Source organism: Ruditapes philippinarum, unplaced genomic scaffold (assembly GCF_026571515.1).
Source record: "Ruditapes philippinarum isolate M1 unplaced genomic scaffold, ASM2657151v2 ctg1396_1_1_1_1, whole genome shotgun sequence".
In the NCBI taxonomy this organism is placed as follows: domain Eukaryota; kingdom Metazoa; phylum Mollusca; class Bivalvia; order Venerida; family Veneridae; genus Ruditapes; species Ruditapes philippinarum.
This window is the reverse complement of record NW_026859488.1, coordinates 142,406-162,746: the sequence shown is the minus strand read 5'-3', so window position 1 is coordinate 162,746 and position 20,341 is coordinate 142,406. Positions and strand designations below refer to the sequence as shown.

The 20,341-nt window shown below is 33.6% G+C and overlaps 1 protein-coding gene across 1 annotated transcript; it reads right to left on the bottom strand.

The window, feature by feature from the left end:
* Positions 1-1,272: 1,272 nt before the first annotated feature.
* LOC132756680 (flap endonuclease GEN homolog 1-like) lies at positions 1,273-19,994 on the bottom strand. The gene is made up of 11 exons (XM_060747809.1): positions 19,915-19,994; positions 15,196-15,376; positions 13,384-13,473; positions 11,778-11,864; positions 10,365-10,555; positions 9,245-9,345; positions 8,086-8,270; positions 7,316-7,521; positions 5,963-6,024; positions 5,220-5,354; positions 1,273-1,946 (listed from the first exon to the last, which is right to left on the bottom strand). The coding sequence occupies exons 2-11, from the start codon at positions 15,346-15,348 to the stop codon at positions 1,471-1,473; spliced, it is 1,686 nt and encodes a 561-aa protein (XP_060603792.1). The 5' UTR covers positions 15,349-15,376; positions 19,915-19,994; the 3' UTR covers positions 1,273-1,470.
* Positions 19,995-20,341: the final 347 nt, after the last annotated feature.

The following is a 20,341-nucleotide window of genomic DNA, read 5'->3' as shown; positions in this document are numbered from 1 at the left end:
AGTGTTTCATACAGCATCCAAATCAGATTAACTGCTAAATTTGTAAAATGGATTTGCCCCGCTTTGAATATGGAACATACTGTCATAATCTAAAGGGGTTTAAAAGTAAACAGCTAAACTTGAACATCCAACACTATGTCAATAGTTTGCAGAGATGTGTAGAACTACCAAATTAAACTGCTGTCATCAGCAGATCATTATAGCTGCAAGCAGACAAAGGGTTAACATATAGACCAATATATGCTAAAATCACACACAAAATTGGCACATCATAACCGGGACTCAAACCACAGGTCTCTTGATTGTTAGTCCAGTACCCGAACCACTACACCACATGCTCTGACAGCGTTGCATTTTCTTCGTGCTAACTGACCTTATATATTTAAGTTTTTTTTAACTTCATTGTGACATCATCACTTTTATAGCCATACCATACCTATATATATCAAACAAGAGGGCCATGATGGCCCTGAGGTCGCTCACCTGTATTATATAGAACCCCCCCCCCCCAACCCATAAGAAGATGTTTCATGCTAAACATCTAAGCTCTAGCTCATTGGGCTTTTTAAAAGAAGATTTTTTTAAGTTTTGACTATACACATATAGTTAAAAACAATGACACCCCTGGGGCGGGGTCAGTTTTGACCCCAGGGCTTTTATTTCAACAAACTTTGTAGACACTTACTAGAAGATGTTTCATGCTTAATATCTAAACTCTAGCTATTTGGGTTTTTTCAAAGAAGATTTTAAGTTTTTGCTATACACATAAAAGGAAAATCAATGACCCCGGGGCGGGACCAATTTTGACCCCAGGGCTTTTATTTGAACAAACTTGGTAGACACTCATTAGAACATGTTTCATGCTAAATATCTTAGCTCTAGCTCTTTGGGTTCTTTAAAAGAAGATTTTTAAAGTTTTTACTATATGCATATAGGGAATATCAATGACCCCCTGGGGCGGGGCCAATTTTGACCCCAGGGCTTTTATTTGAACAAACGTGGTAAACACTCACTAGAAGATGTTTCATGCCAAAAATCTAAGCTTTAGCTCTTAGGGTTTTTTAAAAGAAGATATTTAAAGTTTTTTCTTTTGGTTGCCATGGCAACCAGAGTTCTGCATGGAATAAAATTCTTTGAACAATTTTTAAAGGTGGCCACCAAAGGAACAGTCCTGTGAAATTTGGATGAAATTGGCCTAGTGGTTTATGAGGAGATGTCATTTGAAGTAAAAGTTTATGGACGACCGACGGACGACCGACGGCCGGACGCTAGACGAAAAGCGATCACAAAAGCTCACCCTGTCACTTTGTGACAGATGAGCTAAAAACAAGGTTCTCTGATTTGTACAATATATAAATCAGTTGTCAAGTGTTTTGATGTTAAAGAAGACTTTGTTGGATCTTTATTTCATGAAAACCATGAAAATTAGAGACCCGCGAATAATAATGATTTTACAGTATTCTTTGTTACCTACGTATTCAACTTTTTAAATGCTGAAGTGTCATTTTTCTTAAATTCAACTGATGGAACATCTTTCTTCACAAAAAAGCTTCTGATAGAAGTCATTCCATCTGGTGTTTTGTCACCTTTTCTCTTCCCAGAGGCACCTTGTCTGACAGACTTTTTCTGAAAACATTTTCCTAATTTTCCATCCTCATTTAGTGTTTTTTGTTTGGAATTCTTAATTTGTAATGAATTTTCTGGACCACAGTTATTTGTATCAATTTTCCCAATGCCATCTTCATGGAGATCTGCAGATGTTTGTGTAGACATTCTAGTATTATCAACCTTTGTTAAATCAACAACACTGTTGTCATCTATGTTAATAAAGTCTTCCTTCTGAGTGCCAGCACTCGTTTCTCCAGTAAACGGTAATTTTTTCTTGATCTTCGTGAACTGTGTAAGTTTTGACTGACCTTTCAACCCCTCAGCTTTCCTCTTCTTTCCTATGTATAAAATAACATATTGATATCATTAAATATCACATGACTGCCAGTTTTAAATGTATAGTTATATTACTACATACATTTGTAACCTTAATTTTTATTGGATAATCACGATGTATATATAATCTTTATACATTACTTATGCCAATTTATGAATTTTTATTCTTCCACAAGTAAAGGTATTGTGCTGTATCATAAATCTTTGACAAGTTATATGTCATGTATAAATGTTTGTTTGCTAAATAACCATTATCTAGCAGTCCAGGTCATATAACCTTACAATTGTTTATAATGGGTCATATAACCTGTCCATTTTAACTAGATAATAATCATATTAACATACTTCTGTATATTAAATACATTTAATACAATATCATAACTTTATCATGCCTATTTACACCAAAAGATTGTTACACAAAAATGTAAGCCTTTATGCCTATCAACATTGCTGAGCATGTTTTTTATTCTGCCTGTCTGGAGACAACTTTAACCCTTTACTTCATAGAACCATGATTTGCCATGTTTATCTATTCCTTCTCAATACAGTGATATGATGTGTTCGAAGCTTACTTCATAATACCGGCATTTAGCGAGATCGGTTATTACCCTGTAACCGAGGAATTGACATGGTCTGTCTTATAATCCATAAATATAACATTTCTCTTGGGTAAAAGTATTCAGAAAGACAACTATCTTAAACAATAAACCACTTGTTAGCTCATTACAAGTTTTAAATTAAGATTGTTACTATTTATAGATTTTCAGAAAATTAACCTCATTAACACCTGTCAAAGGTCACGAAGACCACATGGAAATTTACTGCTGCTCTATTGATTTTTCTTTTGAGAGGTGTAACTACAGATGTACAGGTAATAACTTGACACTTAGTTTTCATAAAAAAAATATTTGAAGGACAATAATTGAGCCACATCATGACAAAACCAACATAATAAGTTTGCGACCAGCATGGATCAGACCAGCCTGCACATCAGGATCCATGCTGTTCGCTATCAGTTTCTCTACTTGTTATAGGGTTTGTAAGCGAAAATCATGGATCCTGATCAGACTGCACGGATGCACAGGCTGGTCTGGATCCATGCTGGTCGCAAATGCACTATGTTGGTTTTGTCATGGCACGGCTCAAATTATGTTAAGATGAAAGATAAATAACAAATCTTTAGATCTTCATTTCATTAGCCACAGCCTTCATACTTATGTTTCATTCTGACATTCTTAGATATGACCTTGACCCTTTAATGACAATAACCTTTAAGGTAAAATGTTCACAATTAAAGAAATTTCAACTTTTTCATTCATCATTGTTGGAATCAGGGACTTCGAAATTCTATCATTTTGTGAAATTCAAACCTTCTTTTAGGTATACATGTATATGTGTATTAAGTAACATTATACACATTTTTCATTATCAAGTTGTGCCAAATTGACCAAATTATTCCAAGAGATTACCTATTATAATGGTGACTGACAAACAGTTGAAACTGGAAAATAATTAGGAAACTAGAAATGTGTCCATAGGACACGGGTGCCCCCACCGCGCCACTGTTCTGTCAATCTTTTTACTAAGTCAAGGGAAATTACTCTACAAATACTGAATAAATCCACAAGCAAAACCCCAAGTGCAAATCTAAAATATGCTGAGCAACCTACCCATAAGGTTTAATGACTATGTCAAATCCTTTTTGAGAAACTTGCGACACATTTTGAAAATTGCAAAAAAATTTTCTAAGTGAAGGGCAATAACTCTAAAAATATTAAATAAATCCAGACTAAAATACCTGGTGCACAACTGCACATGCTGATCAATATTCCTGTAAAGTTACATGACTCTAGGTCAAATACTTTTTGAGTTACGCGCGACACAAGTTGAAAATTGCAAAATTTTACTAACTCAAGGGCAATAACTCTGAAAATAATAATAAATCCACTTGAAAATACCCAGGTGCACAACAACACATGCTGATCAACATTCCTGTAAAGTTTCATGACTCTAGGTCAAATACTTTTTGAGTTACGTGCGACACAAGTTGAAAATTGCAAAATTTATCTAAGTCAAGGGCAATAACTCTGAAAATACTAAAAATATCCAGACGAAAATACCCAGGTGCACAACTACACATGCTGATCAACATTCCTGTAAAGTTTCATGACTCTAGGTCAAATACTTTTTGAGTTATGTGCGACACAAGTTGAAAATTGCAAAATTTTACTAAGTCAAGGGCAATAACTCTAAAAATACTAAAAATATCCAGACAAAAATACCCAGGTGCACAACTACACATGCTGATCAACATTCCTGTAAAGTTTCATGACTCTAGGTCAAATACTTTTTGAGTTACGTGCGACACAAGTTGAAAATTGCAAAATTTAACTAAGTCAAGGGCAATAACTCTGAAAATACTAAAAATATCCAGACGAAAATACCCAGGTGCACAACTACACATGCTGATCAACATTCCTGTAAAGTTTCATGACTCTAGGTCAAATACTTTTTGAGTTACGTGCGACACAAGTTGAAAATTGCAAAATTTAACTAAGTCAAGGGCAATAACTCTCAAAATACTAAAAATATCCAGACTAAAATACCCAGGTGCACAACTACACATGCTGATCAACATTCCTGTAAAGTTTCATGACTATAAGTTTCATGACTATAGGTCAAATACTTTTTGAGTTACGTGCGACACAAAAGTGAATGGACGGACGGACGGAAGGACGGACGGAAGGACGGACGGACAGACAGACGGAAAAGGGTAAATCTAAATGCCCGCCACTAACGTGGGGGCACAAAAATATATAAATCTGCTTAAACTATCAAGACTGTCCCAATCTTATTATACATTGAATATCACGTAAAACCTGAAAGATATTTACAGACATTTCATTGATCCACCTAAGTTACTTATCGTCCATGTAAAGAAAATTATAAAATTGAAAGGAATCATGGCAAAGTGTAAACTTATTTTGACTTTCACCTTTCACTCACTATATACCCTTGGAATGGATGGGCATAATGCCACTCTAAGTTTTACATAACAGGTTATCATATGCAAATGACTGTACATGGTATTTTATATAATGGGTACATGGTTTTATAATAGATAACTAAATGAATAAAACATAAAACTCGTCATAAATAACAAACAGCATAAAACTCATTTCAATACCACATTAACAGCTTAAACACCCTATCTCTTGAAGCAAGAACGGAGGTAAATTTTTACTATTAAACTACAGTTTTAAACATTTACTAACCACTTCCAGACTTCTTCTCTGTCAGTTCTTGTTCAAACCTTGTGGCCAATGCTGGATAAACAGACTTAAACAGCGACTTTACCACCTTTTCTTTTATGTTTGTTGAAAAACTTGCACATGCCCAATGGTTCCTATCTAATGAAGTGAAAACAACTCATCAAAATAAATAGAACATAGCAAATGATTGAACAAAATTATGTGTATATTGTAGTTATTTAAATGATAGAGATTGTACAAGTGTCCTAGAATGATTTTTGTCCAGTATACATGCAATAATCTTTGAGTGTGTCTATCTGTCCCCATTTATTGGAGAATACATAGATGGCTATAGGAACAATAGTGACAGTACATTCTCTTTGATGTTATTTATTCCGTAAGCTTTTATGAGGCTCTTTTCCTTTATGTGACTAAAAGCACATTGGGAGAACAGTAGAGTAGCCACATAAGTACTTTATTGTTTAAACCTTCATCCGTCCATCTATCAAAATAGAAGCCAAACCCAGCCCGAATAGAGAAAATATGACCCCCTATTTCATGCTAAATTTGTATAATGGAATTGCCCTGCTTTAAATTTGGAACAGTCCATTAGAACTGTAAGGGAATTCAGTTTGGGAACACCTAAAATCAGTAAGCAACAAAAAGAAGACAGTCTTGTTAAAATGTACCGCCCTGCAGACTGGCATGGTTGTACACTGTTGGCAAATATCAGTTAATATTGCCTTATAAACTATAGTGAAACCTACCTGTTTTGTCCCACAGCACTTCATAACAATCTACATGATTCTCTTTACAGGCCCTTAATATCCTGAAACAGAATAAAATTACATACAACCTCTGATTTCCTTGCTTACATAACCTTATTTTATATATTTAATTCATTGGAACCTGGAGTTTGAATTCCTAGTAAAACCCAAATATTCTTTGCAAACATTTGATATCACAGGTATATAATGCAAATTCATTTTATTGGTCACCTTAATTTTTATGCACTACCCATATAGACATTGATGTTCAACATATTCATGAATATGAAAGTCCCATATTTCTTTTTAATAAATTGTTAGCTTTGATACTGTTTAAAATCACATCAAAATAACATAAGTTACATGTAATATAAGCCCTAAAAGACCCATACAATGTATCAAAAAGACTTTTAAGTTTCAAGTTGAAACCAGTGTGTTATGAAACAATTATTACACATCAAAGACTTTCCTTTATAAACAATGATGGCTAAAGCGTGTGTTATTTCATATTCTAACACGACCCGCATTTTTTACTATTGAAAATAGAAGAATCGAAAGTGTGTTATTATGCTACGCCCTCGTGATTTAATTCGTCGCATCCGAACTCGAAACAGTGATGTTATTGAGCAATAAATTCACTGTTTTGGATATATTATTTCTTAAACCTCTAATGTCTAATTCCCTCCCATTCCTACATATAAGGATGAGCATATCTCCAGTTCAACTTGGATTCCGACGCATTATGATTTCCTTTGTGTAATTAAACACGATCAATAACTAGCAAGGTTATGTAATGTAAATAATCGTTTTCAAAATGTATTATTCTTAAAAAAATTGCATAAATGATTAAATCTCTGAAAGTTTTTGCTGCAGATTAGAATACATGTAGCCTGTAGTCTAACACTGCTTTACCTTCTCCTTCATTGCACCTACATGTAACAACTGAAATATATCTTGCTTTTGAGTGCTTTGTAGCATAATTATATTAAACTGTATGTTGTTGATATGTTTTTTAGTAATTGTGTGTGCGTGTATTTATTTTATCTATGCTCGCCACAGGTTACCAATATGGCCAAGATTTTTAGATTTTGGGGGATAGTACAAGAAGATGCCCCAATTCCTGAAGCTTCTTCTGGTTATTTAGCGTGCCAAGTGTTTAAACAGCCATTCACGGGACCTTGACTTAAATTCTCATCTGAAAGTATGTTTAGTAACTTTACCGGGTAATTGTATGCCTTTGTGATTATATTCCTGCACATCTAAACTCCATACTGTGCTATATTTTACTACAACACACTCAAAATCAAGTGATATTTCTTAACATCCCCATAGTACCTTATTTTCTGTACTTACCGGACTGGAGTAAACATTAAATCAGGTTGGCTCCCAGCTTCCCTCATCTCCTTCAATATCACAATGGGAACCATCTTGCCTAAAACTTCCCCAGACTGCCAACCAAGTTGATGTTTCAAGAATGTCAATAGCTTTGGCACATTTATGGATGATTTTGGGATTTCCGAACAAGACTTGAGACCAGGGTTCAGGTATTCTTCTATCACCTAAAGCATTGATTTTCAAAATAAAAGAGTAATAAAAAATCCCTAAGGAATGCCAAAAAATGGCAAAATTGAAAATACTGCAGGCTCAATTCGATCGAGTTTGTTCATGGAGGGTAATGGTAAGTGCAAGCTACTGTCCACGCCCCAAAGCACCGGCTTAACCAGAATCAGCATTTAACATGAATTGTTCCCAATTTGAATTCAGAACTTCAGCACATGTGTTCACATGGTCGTAATCATGGATCTTGCAAAGTGATACCTACATGCTATACCATAAAAACGTGTATGGTCAAATGTAACGGTAAAGTTAAAAGTTAAAGTTAATAAAGAACAGACTTTAAAGAAGGAAAAATATCTTTAAAGTAAGAAATCCTGTACTTAGTGGCATGATTGTTCTCACTTTTATATTTCCTTATCTTAAATGATTTCATTTAGAGATAAAATCAAATAGAATATAACATAAAGAGGAATTAAAATTTGTAACACATTCAAATATACATGTATTGTAAAGATTGCATCATAAACTTTGTTTTTAATTAATGAACAGATAATGTACATGTATACCATTTTATTTGGAAAGGAAACATTCTCTAGTGATTTCTGCCGCAAGGAGACCTCAAGTTTGTGCTGTTTCCTCAGAGCTTCCTGTTTATGCCAGGGACAGTTACATGTGACCATACTGGTATCCTGGCAACCAATTTCCATCCCACAATCCTTGCAACCTGATGATTCATGTGCACTTATACGACCTGAAAATAAATAATGGCATATATCTTATATTCACACCTTTATTTTAGTTTATAAATCTTTTTTTAAATTGGGTTTTACGTCACACCAACCCTGCACACTCCAATTGGTGACTTATACAATAAGACATCAGAGATTATATTTCTTTTATCTGTCAAATACAGGCTGTTCCCCTTCTTCCATAAAAGCTACATGTATATTTCCCCAAAAAAGTGCTATATTTTTCACTACAATGCCACGGTGCACATTTGTCACCAAAACCATGACTCAACAGTGGCTAAGATTAGCTTGTTGATAAATTTAATGGACTGAAATATAGAAAGCTGTCACTATATATTGCCTCTGCTGTGAATCAGGCATGTTAAATCTAGAAATTTGATTATATGAGCCGTGTCACGACAAAACCAACATAGTGTGTTTGCGACCAGCAAGGATCCAGACCAGCCTGCACATCCGCGCAGTCTGATCAGGATCCATGATGTTCGCTATCAGTTTCTCTACTTGTAATAGGGTTTGTAAGCGAACAGCATGGATCCTGATCAGACTGCGCGGATGCGCAGGCTGGTCTGGATCATTGCTGGTCGCAAACCCATTATGTTGGTTTTGTCATGACACGGCTCATATTTGTGGCTATGCCTCAGTTGTAGGTGCTACATTTCAGATTTTTCCTTTTTCTAAATTACCATGCTCTATTTTCCTATTCAGAAAGCCACACTCAGTTGCTTTTAAAAAAAATCACTGGACAACTTTATCACACTGAATATCTTAAATGGACCAGTCTATCATTCAATCTGAACAACTCCATTCATTAATTTTAGGGAAAATTTCAAAATATGTACTGACTGAACAGTTAATATTGCAGACCATGATCAAACAACATGGTTGTGCCAGGAGATCTTTATCAGAAGGCAGGTCGCATGGGTACATTTATATTCAGTTGCTAAGGGTTAAAGTTCAATAAAATTTGTCAACAAACCTAGATGATCACATTTGCTACAGTGACATTCCTTCTTTGTTTCTACTGACAACCGTTCTTGAATACTGTCCAGTTCTTTATTTTCCCTCCATCCTTGTAACCTTAAACATTTTCATTAAAAATACATTATACAAAGTTTGTATTCAATACACTCAGAGTGTCGGAGGCTGTCCGACCACAATGTTGTATCATTGAGAAAAGTCTTATGCAGATGAGTATCATCATTTTGTAAGCCAGCTTGATAGTTATTTTCCTCATATGAAACATGTAGCATTGCAACTATAGGAGTCATGTTTATCCGTTTAAACAGGTACGGTCGGTTTTTAGCTAAAAACCGGTTAGAAAATTCAATAACCGGTAACCGAGATTAGTATTTGACTTAGTTTTTTTATGACATAATATAACAATTGTTTGTATCTAAGTTGTACTCAACAATGTTTTTTTTTTCCGATCTGATCGAATACGGTACCAACCTAGCTGTAAATAGTTACTCCATATTCGGATATGTATTGTAATTATTTTGAGTACAACAAAATATGAACAAAATGCGTATCTTGTCATAAAGTAACAAAGTTAATGTTGAAAATCTAAGGATTTTATTAGTATGAACAGTTAAACGTTTAACATTGTTATTATGTTGCCATTTAAACGACCAGTTTGCATTTTTTCTAACCACGACACCCCTAGTTGCAACTTCAATTTAAACCGATAAACAGAATATTATATAAAGTGGTGGCATGACAAAGTGGTTAGCAAGTCTGACCAGTAATCTAGCGATTGCTAACTGTATGGGTTCAAACCCCACCAATGGCAAGTTGTTGGTTCCTTGAGCAAGAAACTTTACACTCATTGCTCAGTACTGATTGGTTTTCAAGAACGGATTCGAAAGTGTGTCTATAAGGTTATCAGTACTGGTTTGGTTCCAGGAACGGATTCAAAAGAGTGTCTTTAAGGTTATAACTTCGTACAAAATCGAGAACTAAAATAAATTCTTTATAAACCAAACCCATATACAAATGTGCAAACTTTAACCACTAGATGGCACACAATTTCAAGTTCTCAAAAGCATTGTCACATATATAAGTACTGATATTCCATAATTCATCATACATGTATTTACCTGTCAAGTGGATTAAAGTTTCTAGATTTAAGTAGTTTGATCAGTGCCTTTCCTTTCTCCTTTCCTATACATTTAACTCCTTTCTCATCATAATCTGACCCTAACAGTAGTGCTAATGCTACAAGGTCATTTCTTTCTAGGTCAAGGTCAGATTTTATTTGATCCATATCAACTCTGTCAACCAAATACATCTGTAAAAGAATACAAAATGCTTTATCATACTGCCTAACATAGCTGTACCTTTACTGAGAGAAGTGTACACTATTACATCAAAGCAATAAGAACATATCACAAATGAAAATAAAAAATTTGTTACTGGAGTATTTTTCAGATGAACTGAAATACATCTTCCTTAATTAGGGAATCTTTTCATATCATATTTATGCCAGTTAATTAACAATGATGCTACTAACTTAAATATTTTGGACACCTGCTTGCAAAAGATAATCATAAAGTAAAATTAAACAGCTCTGGATGTAAAAGTATTGAGAAGTTGGCCAAAGATGTTATTGATATTTGGTATTTCTACCAATTTTTTGAATGTCAAAATTTCTGCTAATTTATGATGTGATAACTATTGACCAATCAAACGATCACTTAAAAACTTATAACATTTGGAAACATTTTACAGACTAAAATCTCATCTTGACATACAATTCTTAAATAAACATCTCAATAGCTTGATCCAATCAAGTTGATATATTTAATGAAGAAAAAGATCATCACTCATATTGTCATCATCAAAGCCTTCAAAAATGAAGTAACTTTTTCATTATGCAGCCCTCAAAAATGAAATACTTTATAATTGTCCAGTCCTTAAAAACACCTTTTTATTAGCCAGTCCTTCAAAAATATAATACATGTACCTTATTATAACTAAGTCCAAAAATGCAATACCTTATTATCATCCAGCCCTCAAAAATGGAATACCTTATTATCACCCAGCCCTCAAAAATGCAATACCTTATTATCACCCAGCCCTCAAAAATGCAATACCTTATTATCACCCAGCCCTCAAAAATGGAATACCTTATTATCACCCAGCCCTCAAAAATGCAATACCTTATTATCACCCAGCCCTCAAAAATGCAATACCTTATTATCACCCAGCCCGCAAAAATGCAATACCTTATTATCACCCAGCCCTCAAAAATGCAATACCTTATTATCACCCAGCCCGCAAAAATGCAATACCTTATTATCACAAAGCCCACAAAAATGCTAACCTTATTACCACCCAGCCCTCAAAAATACAATACCTTATAATCACCTGGCCTACATGAAAGTAGTATCTTATTATCATCCATTCCCCAAAATATGACACATGAACATAATATACCGGTATATGATACAATTTTATCAAATAACCATAGAAATGTAATACTCCTACCCTCAAAAATAAAATACATTTACCTTATTTTCTTTGGTAAGTTTTCTATACAAAGTTTTACCGCCATACAGAAAGAAGTCATTGTCTTCCGTTAAACACCCATCTACAAGCTGTAAATAAAAAATGATAGTAATAATTAACAGAACTCATCCTGTAAGGCCGGTTAATTGATGTAATCCAACATGAAAATAAATATATATGTTTTTAACGCCATTTACTAGTGACTACAAACTTAACTTGGCATGTACATGTATTATAGTATATGACAACAAAGTGATTTAATTAAATAACAAGAGGTTCATGATGGCCCTGAGTCGCTCATCAGAAACGACTGCTTTTCAGTGTTGGAAATTATTTTTCTAGGGAAATGACATGAGCAAAATTAAGTTGACTGTCACAAAGATGCTACAGACCAAATTTGAGGTAAATCTGCCCAACACTTTCAGAGACGACGATGATGGTTGACGCATGACGACGGACGAGGGAGTATCCCCCTTTGATACTAATAGCTCACCCTGAACCTTCGGTTCTGGTGAGCTACTAAAGGTTATGCTTAAAATGATCATATGGTCAAGATATTATAATTTAACCCTTTTATCTGCTGACAGCAAGTGGTTTTATTCCTGTGATGTGCAGACCAAGAATAGCCAGCACATCTGTGTTGTCTGCTACGGTCTGTACTGTTTACTGTTCAGTCATTACATGTTTTGAAAGTCATGTTTTGAAGATTTCCTTAAAATAATTCATTACCTGAATTGGCATTACAACACAAAAGACAGTTATTTTGCCCACAATTTGAACTCACAGCCCTAATGTCTGTGATAAGTAGTTTTGTTGAAAGGTTTTCAAAAAACAATGTCCAGTAAAAAACTTGTCCAATTCATTCATTATAGAGTTCTAAAACTCAAAGTCCCAAGCCAAAACAAACCATCAATTAGTAAATCATAGACCCAGACTTATAGGCAATCCAACTTTTAGGCAAGTAAGTATTGTAAATGTTATCAAGAAGTCTGCATTTTTGCACAATACACTTTCTACTGATGTAACAAGGCAGCAGATATGTAATGAAGCATATAGACCTAGACAGAAATGATTTTACAAACCTGTTTTTCTGTTTAGCTCAGCATACAAACCTAGACAGTAATTGATTACAAAAACCTGTTTTCTGTTTAGCTCAGCATACAGACCTAGACAGTAATTGATTACAAACCTGTTTTCTGTTAGCTCAGCATACAGGTCTAGACCAGTAATTGATTTACAAACCTGTTTTAAGTTTAGCTCAGCATACAGGCCCTAGACAGTAATTGATTAACAAACTGTTTTCTGTTTAGCTCAGCACACAGGTCTAGACAGGTAATTGATTACAAACCTGTTTTCTGTTTAGCTCAGCATACAGGTCTAGACAGTAATTGATTACAAACCTGTTTTCTGTTTAGCTCAGCATACAGGTCTAGACAGTAATTGATTACAAACCTGTTTTAAGTTTAGCTCAGCATACAGGCCTAGACAAAAATTGATTACAAACCTGTTTTCTGTTTAGCTCAGCATACAGGCCTAGACAGTAATTGATTACAAACCTGTTTTCTGTTTAGCTCAGCATACAGGCCTAGACAGTAATTGATTACAAACCTGTTTTCTGTTTAGCTCAGCACACAAAGCCTCTGCTTCCCCAGAACTCTCCACACAAGATAATCCAAGATATTCCAACATCTCAACACACTAGATATAAACAAAATAAAACCTAAATGAATATTCTTAAAAATATAACTTTAAAAACAAAAAAAGTATTTTTTAAAGTAACATGGTACATGGTCATATATTTGCAAGACTAATTGATCCCATACTATTCTAGGATAGTACTAGAAAATAATTCTTTGTCCATTAAAGCTGCATGCCTCCAGATGAGCCTAAATATTTCACGGAAATAAAAAAAATGTACTAAGATTTTAAGTAAAGCAAAAAGATTAAATATTCAAGGGATAATTTACATTTTATATGCGATTAATGACTGATTTTGAAGTATTTATCACCATATTTCTACTGCATGACTAATTCTACTGCATGACTTACACAGTAATGGATATTTTTACATATTTTGACCTCTTTTTGGTAATTTACATGAATTGAAAATGCCTTCTGCAATGTGTCAATTACTTGTTTTTGTTTACTTCACATAACTTTACATCATGCTCAACTACAGTAAACTTCACTTATAGCAAACACGGTTATAGCGAACTTCCGGTTATAAGGAACAATTTATTTTGGCCCGAATTTTGCCCTTCTTTATTTAATATAAAATAATATGGTTATAGCGAACACGGTTATAAAGAATTATCGCTTATAACGAACTCATTTCTTAGTCCCAATTTAGTAAAAAGTGCAGAAAATTAACTTTTATAACGAACTCCAAAATATCGGCCATTCATAAATATATCCCGCATTTTCAACTTTCGTTTTCATTGGCACGGATTAATACTCGCGGAATGTACCGTTTATTGTTGTATGTAATTCAATATATCTATGAAAATGAATTTGTAGAAGTATGTAATAGTTTTCTATTTAGGATAATTTTAGCATGAGTTCTTGTCACAAAGATACAACGGTTTTATCCTTTTATTTAATTATTTATTTTCTTTAATAGTTTTGCTCGAGTAAAATAATTATGATCATTTATAATCGGTTTTCAACATAATCACGCATGCTTGCAAACATAATCCAAAGAAATCTACAAAGTATGCTTGATTGAAATGAAAAGAAATCTATATATTTCAGTAGTAAAGAGCACCCTTAAAATATAATAGAAGATATTCAATATAAAAGGAAGAAAAAATGGAAAATCTTGTTTATTCTTATCCATGGAAAGAAAACGAAAAGCACTGAGTTAAGAAACAAAATATGATATTTTATGAGAAATTGAGAAAGGGAGTATAACTAAAACTGAAATACCAAAGGATTTTCAAATTCCAAAAATGTACGCTCTCAGGTATTGTGTCTAAAACAGAAATAAATGAGTTATTATTCTTAATCAAATGCTCTTCAAAATGACGGACGATGTTTAACAATGAGTTCGTTATATGTAAAACTGTTCGCTATAAAAACTCCTGATACAAGGAACTAATTCGCTATATGCTTACAAGGAACTCCGGATATAAGGAACAGATTTTGAATGTCCCAATGAGTTCGTTATAAGCGGAGTTTACTGTAATATTAATACAAAACTATCTTGTGAAGTTTAATGTACATGTATATAATTATACAGCTTGTGAAGTTCAATGCACATGTATATAATTATACAGCTAACAATAGAACTATATACTGTATTTGATATCAATCATCTAACAGCATGTGGTATGATATTATGATATACTGCAATTCTGTTATACACATATACCAGCTGATGATAAACATTTATCACCTAAAATCTCTTGTATCATGTTTTACCTGAGATACAGCATTCCTAAGATAAGGCCTGTCTGTGTTCACAGTGTTAGATGATGAACCAAATTGGTTCTGTTGTCTTTTCAGCAACGCTTGTTGTTTAATGTCCGGTGCTCGGCCATCAGTCACAAATACCAACTCAACACCCTCCTTCATAAATTCTATTGTCCTATAAAATAAATTTCTGAAAGAGAACAATTACATGAAATTAACAGAAACATTCAAGCAATCTATGGTAATGATTTTATTTCGCCTTTTCTACCAGACATGTTCCAAATTCCTACAAATTCCAATTTTTCCCAACACAGTGTCCACAATTAATAAAAAAATTACAACTGGACTGAACAAGTGATTCATTGTTATTTATTAGTTCAATGTCAAGTCTCCAAAATTCCCAATAATAAATTGAGCAGAATTTGCTGAAAAAAGATTGTTTTAAGTCTAATAAATTAAAAGACAGACTGATGCTGGCAGAAGTGAAGCCTGGGATTCAGGCGTTGATATTTTTTTATTTATTCATAACTTACGCGCTATTTCATACTCGATCGTCAGAGATAACACAACATCTCTGGTTTTGATAGTATCAACGATTTATCATGTCGATTTGCCGAACAGAAGCACATAAACAAGAGCTGTCCGTAAGACAGCGCGCTCGACTTTTTTAGTGCTTGCCTATAATACAAAACATTGACAGTTAAGGGCCATAATTCAAATAAAATCTTTGACAGAATTACCTTCTCCTGGACATGTTTGGGAATCATGATTGTAAACAAGTATTCCAACTTTCAAATTAATATCTCAAACAGTTCAGTCAAAAAGTGGACTGGTACTAAAAACTTAACCAAGATTCTAAGTCGATAAAAGGCCTTAATTTTTAAAACAAATCCTTGACAGAGTTACCTTCTCTTGCGTACAGATGGGGGTAATGATGTGAAATAGCATTAAAAGTTTCAAAAGCAATATCTCAAAGGGTTAAGGCAATAAGTGGATTTTACCCATATTCAATGTATTTTCTAAGTCAAAAAGGGGCATAATTCTGTCAAAAACCTTGACAGAGTTATGTCCTCTTGTCTGTTGATGAAGGTCGTGATGGTAAACAAGTATGGTCAGTTTCAAAGCAATACCTCCAATGGTTTTGAAATAAAGTGAGGTGGTAGTACAAAAAACTTAACCAAGCTCAATACACTTTCTAAGTCAAAAAAGGGCCATAATTCTGTCAAAAACCTTGACAGAGTTATGTACTCTTGTCTGTAGATGGAGGTTATGATGGTGAACAAGTATGGTAAGTTTCAAAGCCATACTTGTAATACTTCTGAAATAAAGTGGGGTGGTACGAAAAACTTAACCAAGGTGTGACGCCAACGCCGACGCCGACGCCGGGGCGAGTAGGATAGCTCCCCTTTTCATAGAAAAGTCGAGCTAAAAATCGACAGACTGGAACCCAGGCTAGCAGAAGTGATGAAACATTCATTATAAGCCCCAAATGACCAGATCTTGACTCCAGCCAATGAAAATGATGACGGTAATAACATATTCTGAGTCTGAGTGTATAGTGTCTGTTATTTTCACACCATGTTGGTTTTCCTCGAATAATAAATCTATTTGTATCATATTATCTGATAGACTCTATCTAAAGATCATTATCATGGCAATTAATCAATAAAACATATCTGAACATTATATGTTATACTCAACTGCTTACAAAAAATACAATCCTTACAAAAAATACTGTCCTTACATGTTACATTATCCTTGCAAAAAATACTGTCCTTACATGTTATTTATTGGAACACATATTTGACAAATTTCTGTTGTTGTAGTCATAGTCCTATTGTTTACATGTGATAATTTTATTGATTAATTGTTTTTTGGCCAAGTGACACATCTTTTTCCAAAAGTGAAGTATCTCAAATCAATTATCATAATGATATATTTATAGAATTATGGTCAATTAGGAATACTGTATATGTCTACATGTAGAATGATGTACATTATATTGTTTATTTATATTCCATTTCAATGAATAAAGATTTTATTCTCTATAAGCATCATTAATTTTGCCAGGAACAAAGAACATGTATAACGGGACAAGCAACAACTGACTAGACAAGAGGTCTTATGATACACAGACTTTAATTAACATCAAACTGACACCCAAACAACCAATAAATATAAGCATAGTGTTTAAATTATAAATTGCTTCTAAAAGTTTTATTAAAAATTACATTGATAAATTTTCATAATATCATTTTCAGACCACAGTTGTTTGCAGGGGAGGATACAGAACAGGGTTACCTGGGGGGGGGCTGACATATGGATGGAAGACATTGACAAAAAAAAATCGCGCGTGTTTGAAGATTTTTTTTTGGGCCAGCATCTTTGTTTTACTTGATCAAATTATAATTTATGTATTTTTATGTGATTGGGGTGGGTATGGGAGGGGTGTCCCATCCCATAGACTGAGAAAATTTTGAAATATGAGATTGAAAATGGTGTTATTTCCTTGACATTTTAGTGCTGTGTATGATACCTTTTGGTTGATTTAACATCACATTGTATTATTTATAGGTTAGTGTTTGCAGCGTCTTTCAAATAGTATTCTCCTGGTGTTTAGTAGTAAGCATTCATAAAATAACAGCATACTTACCAATGTATGCGCGACCGTTGATAAAAATAATTTCAAACACTCGATCAATTTATTTGTCTGAATAATAGTTTTATATATTAAATATATAATAGCGCTTTCCCAAAGTAAAGTGTTATTAAAATACTGCTTTTCTATTGTACAAAAAATAATAATTTCAAACAAATATTCAATAAGAATTTTTTTCCATCAATAAATCCATTTTAGATATTGAAGAGGTCAGTACAATTTAAATTTTATTTAAAAAATATAACTGCCATAAAAAAATATTAAAAAGCAAATGACCAATCATTTAATCTTAATAAAAATCTTAGTAAAACCAGTTATGATGATGAGATTCCTTAAATATTATCTTTATAAAAATTGCCAAAATTTAAATTACAAATAATAATTTTCAATTTCTTAATTTTAGAGCTTTCGCAAAAAAAATGGAAAAACAAAATTCTAACACTATCGTAAAAAATTTTTCTATATAAACAAAGAAGGCCCGAAGCGTGCATTATTCTACAACAATGCACTCGCCGTTCTTATTATCTCCCTCACTCACTGTATTTTCACATTCAGGGCACCATTTTGTTTAAAAAATCTGATAAATAAAAAACAATTTTTTGTCCAATTTCGTTGTGAAAACTATCTAGAATGAAAGAAAATGGTCTAACTAAGAAAATGAATCCAAACACCAATATCTTTAATTCAGTCGTTAACGCTGTACAGACGTTTAAAGTGTTATTTACATGACGTCACAATGCAGCGCCAAACAGCACGTGCAAAACAATCAAATCAAGTATGCTATTTTAATGTCGCAAACGAGTTAAGTTTAACATTTATTTCACTTTTAATAATTTGTATTTTGCTTGAAAAATTATAGACTGAAATAAAATAAACAAACAAAGTTTTATCAACGTTTTCCTCAAAATGTTTCCACACATGGTAGTTCAACCCGCTGGAACAGTTTCTATTGGAAACTCTGAGGCGAAAAAAAAAATTAACCACCAAACATAAAGTCCAACTTTATAATAATAATTTTATTTTTTCTTGACATGTTAGAATGGAAATAGATATTAATTCTTCGTGCATTATTGTATAATAATGCACTTTTTCGTTCAAATGCTTTGTAATTAATCACTCAGGCCTATCGGCCTTCGTGATTATATTACTATGCATTTGAACTCAAACCGTGCATTATTCTACAACAATGCACTCAGAATTGATATCTATTTCCTAAATAATAGTAAAATATAGTGTACAATGTTACACATCTATTTGCCACTATCTGTGACTATTAATTTCATTAGACTTTTGGAAAGTAATAAACCAATCAATTATGCAGCTTAAACATCTATCTATCTTTCTCTGGATACTGCCAACCCCTTTTACGAATGTTAAAGGCAGGAATTTAGTGCACGTCGGATTGTTAGTAAAAGGTGAAAAGAAAAGCTAAATAAGAAAAGTCCAAACATTGACATGCTTGGAAGGTGAGACTGGAAAATTAATGTATTCTAGTCATGGTTAAAATGTTAATAGTGAAACAAGATGATAAGAGATAAAATAGTTTAAAAACACTGGGAGTAAGACTAGTACTGCAAACCCACCACTGCCTGTTTGAATTGATTCAGGTTGGGCAGGGTGGCAATGTTACTTTGAAGTCATTCAAGCATGTTGATAGATAAAGATCTCTATCAAGCCCCCAGGCAGGAGATTAACAACTGAATGACAGCAATAACTGTTTTGATAAGGGAGTACACTGCAGCCAACTGGCAAAAATATATTCCAGCCCAGCTGGTAAAGGTATCTTTGGGCCGAGCTGGGTTTGGGGGGCTGCAGCCCTGAAGCCCGGGCCCCACTGGTTTGTCATGTTATATGATATTCCCCAGATTTAGAGCAGTTTTTGTTATGTACTGTCCAGTTTCATCAAAGTCTGACCACTTTCGAATGTCGGTGATTGGTTCCACTCTTTCATTGACCAGATTAATTTAAACTTAAGCCATGTTGCAGTACTCCATGACAAAGATTCCTGATAAACCTATTCAACTGTTCAACAAAAAAGTCAGAAAGATCTGACACATGATTCAACATGCCTGATGTAAATATTGTGATACTGCGAAGTAACTTTGCTTTGTTTTAATTCTACAATCCATGCACTCAAGTCAACGGCGAGTCTCTTGGCGCAGTCTAAAACGCGGACGCCTTAAGCGGACAATATAAACATATAGGGAAAACGCTGACAATATAGACAAAGAGGAAAAAAGCGGACGATATAGATATATAGTGTAAAATGACTGAGCATAGTTAAATTCATATTAAAGGCTAATAATTGGCTTTTATAAAGTAATATCTGAAAGGTGTAATTATTATAATAATTAAAAAAGACTGTAGTTTATTTATTTGTTCAAATTCTTAAATTTATGTTTTTTATTTGTTCATGTTAATTGACTTAATAACTTTTAATTAAACGGTGCAAAACATGCAACAGTCACGTGCGGAAAACTGAATAAGGGCACAAGA

What these genes read in the sequence shown, in the direction of transcription:
- LOC132756680 (XM_060747809.1), bottom strand. Translation starts at nt 15,348, where the DNA reads ATGAAGGAGGGTGTTGAGTTGGTATTTGTGACTGATGGCCGAGCACCG. An exon ending in AACTTACCAAAGAAAATAAG is followed by an intron (nt 10,556 to 11,777) that starts GTAAATGTATTT and finishes ATTCTTTTACAG; the next exon opens with ATGTATTTGGTTGACAGAGT. An exon ending in TTTCCTTTCCAAATAAAATG is followed by an intron (nt 7,522 to 8,085) that starts GTATACATGTAC and finishes TCAATGCTTTAG; the next exon opens with GTGATAGAAGAATACCTGAA.